Below are 9,913 nucleotides of genomic sequence, written 5' to 3'. Positions count from 1 at the left end.
CTTGTCGCCTCCCAGCCGGCGGGACCGAGTCCACGGCATCCTTAAGCGGCAGGGCAGACCACCAGAGGTCGCGCTCCACGTCGGTGGCCGCGGTCTGGGTGGGATGAGTGGCGAGTTCAGGGAGTGGGGTGCTAAAGTTAAAGGGGCAGGGCCTCCGGGGTTGCGAGCTCAGGGTTGCCACGTGCGAGCAAGGTCAGAACTCGGGGAGATTAACACGTGCAGAAGGAGTTGGTGTAGGAGGGAGGGCTTGAGAATTTTGGAGCATTGGGCTCTCTTCCAGGGAAAGTGGGACCTGTACAGAAGAGGCGGTTTTACCCCTGAACTGGGGGTGGGGGGGGGACTGATATCCGAGCGGGAAGGTTTCATTGTGCTAGAGTTTTGGGGGTGGGAACCAGCGTGCCGGATCAGATAGTGGAGTGGTTGTGGAGAAAGGTGTTGCTAAGTCAGGAATCGAAAGGATGAGCACGGGCAGGACTGGTGTCCCGAGCTGCATATATTTTGCTGAGAGGACTACCGTCGGAAAGGCGGATGAGATCAGGGCGTGGATCAACGGGCGGAATTATGATTTTGAGTGAGACTTGGTTGCAGGGGGGGCAGGACTGGCAGCTAGGTGTTCTGGGGTTCCGACGTGACAGAGCGGGAGGGATTAAAGGGGGGAGGGGTGGTGTTACTAATCAGGGAAAACATCGCGGGTGTCATCCGTCCGGACCGCCTGGAAAACTCGTCTAGCGAGACCTTGCGGGCTGAACGGAGACACAAGAAGGGTACGACCACACTCGTGGCCCCAGGTTGGCCCGACAGGGGTTTAGAGGGATGAACTTTTGAGAGGGATGGCTGGCTTTTGCAAGAAACGCAGAGCTGTGGTGGTGATTTTGATTTTCCGCCTGCTGACTGCGAGTCTCCATCCTGCAGAAGGGCTGGACGGGATGAAGTTCGTCGAGAGTGCTCAGGCAAGTTTCCTTAATCAGCGCTTGGAATCCCAGTGAGGGGCGATGTGATACTGGATCTCCTGCCAGGGGATGGGACAGGGCGGGTGACAGACGTTTGTGTGTGGCGGGGGGGTGGGGGGAGACACTTTGCATCTGGGAATCACAGCGCCGCCAGTTTCAAGGTGATTATGGAAAAGGCTCGGCCTGGTGTTCGGGCTGAGATTCATTTCATTTTCAATCTTTTTTTTAAAATGATTTTTAAACAAAAAAATGATACAAATCAGAGGAGAAGTTATAGCAAACACAGTGCAAAAAACGTACAAACAACAAAAGGGATATGTACCGTCAAAGTCATATAAATATGATATTCAGCTATTGTATATAAAAAAGGAGCCACAGCTCTTGGCGATACATACAGAAAAAAAAAGACTGGAAATTTTTATAATGAGGAAGAAAAAAAACCCACTAAACTAATCTAAAACACACAAAAAAAAGAGAGACTGGGGCAGTCCATTTGAGGATAAAATTAGAAAAGAAAAAAAAGAAAACATCCCTCTGGTCAATTCTGAACCTTCGCGGGTAAAGAGGAACAAAAAGAGAAAGAAAAAAATTGCAATTAGAAACGAGAGAAAAAAAAATTAAATCATATGAAATTATTGAATAAAAGGCCGCCAGGCTTGCTCAAAATTAGAAGACGTGTCAAACGTCCAGCTTCTAATTTTCTCCAAACTTAAACAGGACACGGTGGAGGAGAGCCAGTGAAAAAGAGTAGGCGGATTAGAATCTTTCCAATATAACAAGATAGCTCCCTGGTCAATAAAGTTGAAAAGGCTACCACGTGTTGAGCAGAAGCAGGAACACTTCCCGTTTCCTCTGGAATAATCCCAAAGGTTGCCGTAAGTGAATTAGGCTGCAAGTCCACACTTGATAACTCGGGCTGAGATTCTAAGTCGGAGGAAGGCCAATTTTGAAGGCCCCGGAAAGGATTTGGCAAGTGCGGATTGTTGGGGTTGTCTCCTGGCGAAGGTGTACTAGGGAAGTGCAAGGCTTTCTTTTTATAATATTTTTATTCAGAAGAAAAAACAAGATTTACAGAGTGCAACACATAGATACATCTCAATGTAACGTGTACATTCATATATTGTAATAAAATTGATCAAAATGTTACAGCGTAACACATAAAGGTATACCACTCTGTAATCAAAAATTTAAAGGTAGGTTATACATCATAAAAGAAATTATTTATATTAAAAAAAAGTCAACCCCCTACCAAAGAAAAAAGCTGATGGATGATAATGGATAATTGGAAAAAAAACATTTGCTTAAGAAGAGAAGATAAAAATATACATAAAAGTCTGTGCACTGTTAAACTTTATAAATTGGAAAAGTAATTTAGGAAAGGTCCCCAGATATCATAAAAAGATTGTTTTGAATTTAAGACTGAGCAGCGGATCTTTTCTAAATTTGAATGAGACATAATATCACGTAGCCATTGAAGATGTGTAGGAGGGGTAGACTCCTTCCATTCAAGCAAGATAGCTCTCCTTGCTAAAAGAGAGGTAAAAACGAAAACCTGTAGGTTAGGAGTATTTCAAGTTGTATCTTCATTTGCAGTGAGAGGCCTTCAAAAGTGAAATTGAGGGTATGGAGTTTGTACATTCCTGTCAGAATAAGAGGCAAGGGTAACGAGTTTTAGGGAACCTTGGATTTCAGGAGATATTGAGGGCCTGGTTAGGAAGAAGGGGGTGTTTTTCAGGCGCGGGCAGGCCGGAGCAAACGAGGTACTTGAGGGGTATAAGAAATGCTGGAGAACACTGAAATCAGGAGGGCTGGAAGAAGAGGAGGGTGCTGTAGCAGGCAAGGTGAAGGAGGAGCCCAAGGGCTTCGAACGAACGGACTGCAAGGGACGGAATCGGTCCTCTGGGAGATCAGATCGGTACTCCATGTGTGGAGCCCAAAGAGATGTGGGGAGATCTCAAATTGGCTTTTTTCTCCCCCCCGCATCTATGTTTAATCGGGAGATGGACGCAGAGCCCTTAGAAGTGAGGCAAGGTGAGTCATGGAGCCCGTAGAGGAGGAGGAGGAGGTGTTTGCTGTCTTGAGGCAAATTAGGGTGGACGGATCCCCAGGGGCCTGACGAGGTTTTCTCTGGGACCCCGCGGGAGGCTGATGTGGAAATTGCAGAGATATTTAAGATGTGCTTAGCCACAGGTGGGATGTCAGAGGATTGGAGGATAGCAAGTGCCGTCTCACTGCTGAAGAAAGGCTCCGTGCACAAAAGCAGGGAATTATAGATCGGCGGTGGGAAAGCTATAGGAAGGTGTTCTCCGGGACCGGATCTATCCGTATTTGGACAGACAGGGACTGAGTAGGTACACATTTTTACAGATACCTTCAAATTAGAGATTTTCTACGTTTCCAATTAGCTACATTTCCTATAGGTCCTGATAAAAAAAAATTTACTGGATGATCTTTTAAATTTAAAACCTTTTGTTAATGGTTCTATTACTGGTATCTGTAACTTGTTGATTGATTCTAGACAAGACTTTTTAGATAAAATTTAAAAAAAAGCTTGGGAGGATGACCTAAATTGTCAGATTTCTGATGATAGATGGAATAAAGTTCTTAAACGGGTTAATAAATCATCTTTCTGTGCTCGTCATTCTCTTCTACAATTTAAAGTGGTTCATAGAGCTTACATTTCTAAACGGAAGCTGTCCAGTTTTTACCCGAATGTTTCTCCACTTCGTAATAAATGCAACTCTGCTGATGCCCCTTTAATTCATATGTTTTGGTTTTGCCCTATAATTGAAAAGTTTTGGCAGGAAGTATTTCATACCTTCTCACAACTTTTTAGGGTCCAATTTGACCCAAATCCCCTTACTGCCTTGTTTGGTATTATTGCAAATGAAGATATAACTTTAAATACTCCTAACCTACAGGTTTTAGTTTTTACCTCTCTTTTAGCAAGAGGAGCAATCTTGCTTAAATGGAAGGAGTCTGCCCCTCCTACACATCTCCAATGGCTACGTGATATTATGTCTTATTTAAATTTCGAAAAGTTCCACTGCTCAGCCTTAAATTCGAAACAATCTTTTTATGATATCTGGGGACCTTTCCTAAATTACTTTTCCAATTTATAAAGTTTAACAGTCCACAGACTTTTATGTATATTTTTATCTTCTCTTCTTAAGCAAATATGTTTTCTTTTCTAATTTATCCATTATCATCCATCAGCTTTTTTCTTTGGTAGGGGGTTGACTTTTTATTATATAAAAAAATTCTTTTATGATGTATGACCTACCTTTAAATTTTTTGATTACAGAGTGGTATACCTTTATGTGTTACGCTATAACATTTTAATCAATTTTATCACAATATATGAATGTATACAAGTTGTGTTGAGATGTATCTACGTGTTGCACTCTGTAAATCTTGGTTTTTTTTCTTCTGAATAAAAATATTGTAAAAAGAAAGAAAGGGGTACACAGGCACTGGCTTTGTGCATGCTGTGCTGTGTCTAACCAACTTTCGAGAAAGTTACCGGGAAAGTGAATGAAGGCAAGGCAGCGGATGTGGCCTCCCTGAGCTTTAGCAAGGCATCTGACAAGGTCCTGCGCGGGAGGCTGGTCAAGCCTGTGGCGTGGCGCAGGGATCGCTGCTGGGTCCTTTGTTGTTTGACGTCTCAATCAACGATCTGGATGGTAATGTGGTTAGCCGGATCAGCCGATTTGCAGGTGACGCCGAGCTCGGGGATGTCGTGGGCAGTGAGGGAAGGCGATCGTGGTTTGCGGAGGTGATCTGGACCGGCTGGGAGAAAATGGCCGATGGAATTTAATGCGGACAAGGGTGAGGTGCTGTGTTTTTGGTAGGAACGGTAGGGCACTGAGGAACAAAGGGTTCTGGGAATACGGGTCCGTAGCTCAGTGGAAGTGACGTCACAGGTGGGTAGGGTTGTAAAGAAAAGCTTTTAGGCGCATGGGCCTTCATAAATCAAAGTACTGAGTACAGGAAACAACACACACACAAAATGCTGGTGGAACGCAGCAGGCCGGGCAGCGTCTATGGGAAGAAGTACAGTTGACGTTTCGGGCCGAGACCCTTCGTCAGGACTAACCGAAAAAAGAGATAGTAAGAGATTTGTAAGTAGGAGGGGGAAGGGGGAGATCCGAAATGATAGGAGAAGACCGGAGGGGCTGGGGTGAAGCTGAGAGCTGGAAAGCTGATCGGCAAAAGGGATACAGAGCTGGAGAAGGGAAAGGATCATGGGACGGGAAACCTCGGGAGAAAGAAAAGGGGAGGGGAGCACCAGAGGGAGATGGAGAAAAGGCAAGGAGTGATGGTGAGAGGGGCAGAGAGAGGAAAAAAAAGAGGGGAATAAATATGTCAGGGATGGGGTAAGAAAGGGAGGAGGGGCATAAATGGAAGTTAGAGAAGCCAATGTTCATGCCATCAGGTTGGAGGCTACCCAGCCGGTATATAAGGTGTTGTTCCTCCAACCTGAGTTTGGATTCATCTCGACAGTAGAGGAGGCCCTGGATAGACATATCAGAATGGGAATGGGATGTGGAATTAAAATGTGTGGCCACTGGAGGTTTGGTCACCTTACTACAGGAGGGATGTAAGCAAGATTGAATGGAGTACAGAGAAAATTTACAAGGATGTTGCCGGGTCTGGAGGGCCGGAGTTACAGGGGAAAGATTTAACTTTATTCCCCAGAACAGAGAAGATTTGATAGTGGTATAGGAAATTATGAAGGGTGGTACAGACAGGGTAAATACAAGCAGGCTTTTCCCACTGAGGCTGGGTGGGACTGCAACCAGAGGTCATGGGTTAAGGGGAGACTTCTTCACTCAGAAGGTGGAATGAGCCGCCCGCGCAGGTGGTGCTGGGTCCCAGCTCGATTTCAGCGTTTAAGGGAAATTTGGACGGGTGCACGGTCGGGAGGGGTGTGGAGGCCTGTGGTCCCGGTGCCGGCCATTGGGAGTAGGCTAATCGATAGCCCGGCACAGACTGGACAGGCTACGTGATGCAGTGACCTGTGTGACTCTAAAGCTGAAAGTAAAAATAATGCCCGAAATGGAAATGAGTTCACATGTACAACCCCCCCCCACCAGATTCATTTTCTTGCAGGCACTCACGGTAAGTAGAGAGAACCGCGATTGAATCAGTGACAGACCCCACACGCCCCGAGATGGACCAACTCAGCCGGCGTGCAGGAGGCAACAAACTGTGCAGATGGGGAAAAAGGGATCATAAACGAGCATTAAACGTTGAGGTCATGAGTCGTGGTTCCCCGGGTTGCGGAAACTAGTTCGGAGCTGGGGTGAGTGAAGTCATCCACAACTGGTCTGGGCTTCACAGCTGAAGACGGGCTCTGGAAAGTCCTTGGCAGACTTGCCACTCCTTCATTACACGAGCGACGGAGTTCGTCAGGGCAGCAAAATAAAAGCAAGCTCGGGGTTGATAAGTTCCAGTCTGGCCGGCTCAAAGTACCTCTGTGTCACCATATAAAACCCTGAGATTCATTTTCCATCTTAGTTTCTTCAGACTTTTAAAAAAATGGTCACTTCTAAAGTTTCCAATTCATGTTTTTCTTCTCCCCCCACGCAGGTGGTTGGAGAAGGAGCCGCTGGCCAAATCCAGCCTGGAGCGTACTTGGCTCTTCCACGAGATTGGGCGCTGCTACCTGGAGCTGAAGAATCACGAAGGGGCCCGTGACTACGGCTTGAAGTCCCTGGCATCGGCGGAGAAGGCGGGAGACCAAGAGTGGAAAATGAACTCCAACGTGCTCGTGGCGCAGGCTGAGTGTAAGGAGGGCCAGCCTGCTCCGAACCTCTCCCCCGAGTTCCAGCCCTCTCCCGTGTCCTCCCACGTTTACCCAGTGCGGGTCAGTCCAGATGACGATCTAATTCACAGTTTGCTTCTGAGACCGTGCGTCTTGGACGCTTCTTCTGCGATGGCAAGGCCCTGTTGGGTGTCGATTGACGCAGGCCTGCTTGGCTGGTGAGACAGGTGGCGAGGAAGCAGCGTCGCCTCAGTTGTAGTGAGAACTAGGCCTCAGTCCTAGCGTGGCGCCCATGTTCAGACCCCTCGGTGCTGCCCTCCAGTGTTGAATCGGTAGAATGACAGACCAGGAACCATCAATTTGTGGGACTCAGACTAAAAATTAGTTTTCTTACATGACTGTGTTCTCTTTTTTTTCCCTTTTTTGGGTATGTTTCTTGCGCCACGGTCCCCCGAGGAACGCTGTCTCGCCCGGCCGCGTCCACGTGTGGTTTTTGATTTTATTTGACTCGAAACGGAGCATTTTTTTAAAAAAAAGAAATGAGCCGTACTTGCTGGGAGGAAAGGTCCGAACTGATTGGGGAGCTGGAAGACGAGCGTGCTTTTCTGCTCTGTCTGCCCGGGCTCAAGCCTGTCGCCATTCAGTCATACGCGCCTTTGCAGCCGGACGGAACAGCCTTCCTCTGGGACCAAGGTGCAAGACGCACCTGCCTGCCCCCACCGGACAGTTTACTCGGGACGGGAGGTCATACCCGTCCCCTTCGAGGTTCGGCGTGCTGAGACGCTCTTCTGCTGCACACTGGTGTTGTGACGCCTGGTTCCATTCCCCAGTCTGGTCTCACAACTCCCCCTGGTACCTCTCCTCCGTTCTCCCATGATCCGCTCTCCTCTGCCGCCGGTTTCCTCCCTCTCCAGCCTTTTACCTTCCCCACCCACCTTCTGACTCTCCTACTCCTCCTCCTCCTCCCTTCCTTCCCATTTTAAAAGTCTTTTTTATTAATTATTTTTGAAGGTTGACAAAAAAAACATTAAGTCAATATGTCATTATGTACAATAAGGAATTAAATTAGCAAATGACTGATTAACAAAGCTAAGCAATACATCAATAATAATAGGAAAAAATAAAGTGTTAAGAATATTTTTCTTGAAAGAAAAAGGAAAAAAAAGAACCCCTACGAACTGGAAAAAACCCCCATTGGGAGCATAACCCCGGAGATGTACATCACACAAGCTTCCACAAAAGAAAAACATCAATCCGCCAACTCAAATCCACAAAGAAAAATCCGAATTTGATTAACTCAAATCAGATGATAGTAGCGGGCGAATGAACCCCACCTTTTCTCAAGATCAAATCGAGGATCAAAAGTTTGACTTCTGATTTTCTCCCATCTGAGACGTAATGTCACCTTCCCTAGTGAAACATCAACTGATGATTCCCCTCCACAGACACTGCCTGACCTGCTGAGCTCCTCCAGCGTGTGTGTGCGCGTGTCTGTGTGTGCGTGTCTGAGTGTGTGTGTCTGTGTGCATGTGTGTATGTGTGTGCGTGTGTCTGTGTGTGCGTGTGTCTGTGTGTGCGTGTCTGAGTGTGTGTGTCTGTGTGCATGTGTGTATGTGTGTGCGTGTGTCTGTGTGCGCGTGTCTGAGTGTGTGTGTGCATGTGTGTCTGTGCATGTGCATGCATGCGCGCGTGTGTCTGTATCTGACTGTGCTTGTGTGTCTGAGTGTGTGTCTGTGTATGTGCGTGTGTGTGTGTCTGAGTGTGTGTCTGTGTCTGCGCTTGTGTGTCTGAGTGTGTGTCTGTGTATGTGTGTGTGTGTGTGTGTCTGAGTGTGTCTGTGTCTGTGTCTGCGCTTGTGTGTCTGAGTGTGTGTCTGTGTCTGTGTCTGCGCTTGTGTGTCTGTGTCTGTGTCTGCGCTTGTGTGTCTGAGTGTGTGTCTGTGTGTGTGTGTGTGTGTGTGTGTGTGTGTTGCTGACAACGGGGAACGCTTGCATCCTCTTTGGCAACCCTAACTGTGCGACTTGTGTCCTTCCAGTCAAACTCGGCAACCTGCACAAGGCATTGACGTTCTTTGAGAAGGCGCTGGAGAAAGCCAGCTTGCTGAACGACGACGCGGCACAGGTGGCGATCTCAAACGTGAGCACTACCTTCAGATCTCTCACTGTTATCGCTCCTCAGTATAACTTATCGAGATATTTTCTCTTTCCTCGGCATGACTTAATCCTCTGGTTTGCCTGTCTCTGTTGCTGCAGGCGGCCGTGGAGGCCAAGTCACTTGTGACAGGTTCTTCGTCAGTCAGAGCGTCAGGGGCTGCGGGGAGGAGAATGGGGTTGAGGGGGATAGTAAATCAGCCGTGATGGAATGGTGGACCAGGCTCGATGGGCTGAATGGCCTAATTATGTTCCTGTCTCTTATGGATTATATAGAAAAAAGTTTCTTTGTGTGTGTTCAATTCTGGTCACCTTGTTGCAGGAACAGCTTCTTCCCCTCTGCCATCAGGGAGGAGGTACAGGAGCCTGAAGAGACACACTCAGCGATTCAGGAACAGCTTCTTCCCCTCTGCCATCAGGGAGGGGGTACAGGAGCCTGAAGACACACACTCAACGATTCTGGAACAGCTTCTTCCCCTCTGCCATCAGGGAGGAGGTACAGGAGCCTGAAGACACACACTCAACGATTCAGGAAGAGCTTCTTCCCCTCTGCCATCAGGGAGGAGGTACAGGAGCCTGAAGACACACACTCAACGATTCAGGAACAGCTTCTTCCCCTCTGCCATCAGGGAGCAGTTACAGGAGCCTGAAGACACACTCAGCGATTCAGGAACTGCTTCTTCCCCTCTGCCATCAAGAAGGAGTTACAGGAGCCTGAAGACACACTCAGTGATTCAGGAACGGCTTCTTCCCCTCTGCCATCAGGGAGGAGGTACAGGAGCCTGAAGACACACACTCAGTGATTCTGGAACAGCTTCTTCCCCTCTGCCATCAGGGAGGGGGTACAGGAGCCTGAAGACACACACTCAGCGATTCTGGAACAGCTTCTTCCCCTCTGCCATCAGGGAGGAGGTACAGGAGCCTGAAGACACACACTCAACGATTCAGGAACAGCTTCTTCCCCTCTGCCATCAGGGAGGGGGTACAGAAGCCTGAAGACACACACTCAACGACTCAGGAAGAGCTTCTTCCCCTCTGCCATCAGG

General features: G+C 47.8%; 1 protein-coding gene across 1 annotated transcript; it reads left to right on the top strand.

Annotated features, from left to right (window-relative positions):
* Positions 1 to 830: 830 nt before the first annotated feature.
* LOC132387372 (outer dynein arm-docking complex subunit 4-like) lies at positions 831 to 9,011 on the top strand (the record flags this gene model as incomplete). Its single annotated transcript, XM_059959742.1, has 4 exons — positions 831 to 950; positions 6,508 to 6,739; positions 8,753 to 8,853; positions 8,970 to 9,011. Coding segments are annotated over exons 1-4 (495 nt in total), but the record flags the coding sequence as incomplete, so codon positions are not given.
* Positions 9,012 to 9,913: the final 902 nt, after the last annotated feature.

Source organism: Hypanus sabinus, unplaced genomic scaffold (assembly GCF_030144855.1).
Source record: "Hypanus sabinus isolate sHypSab1 unplaced genomic scaffold, sHypSab1.hap1 scaffold_1784, whole genome shotgun sequence".
Classification (NCBI taxonomy): domain Eukaryota; kingdom Metazoa; phylum Chordata; class Chondrichthyes; order Myliobatiformes; family Dasyatidae; genus Hypanus; species Hypanus sabinus.
This window is presented reverse-complemented; position numbering and strand designations above follow the sequence as displayed.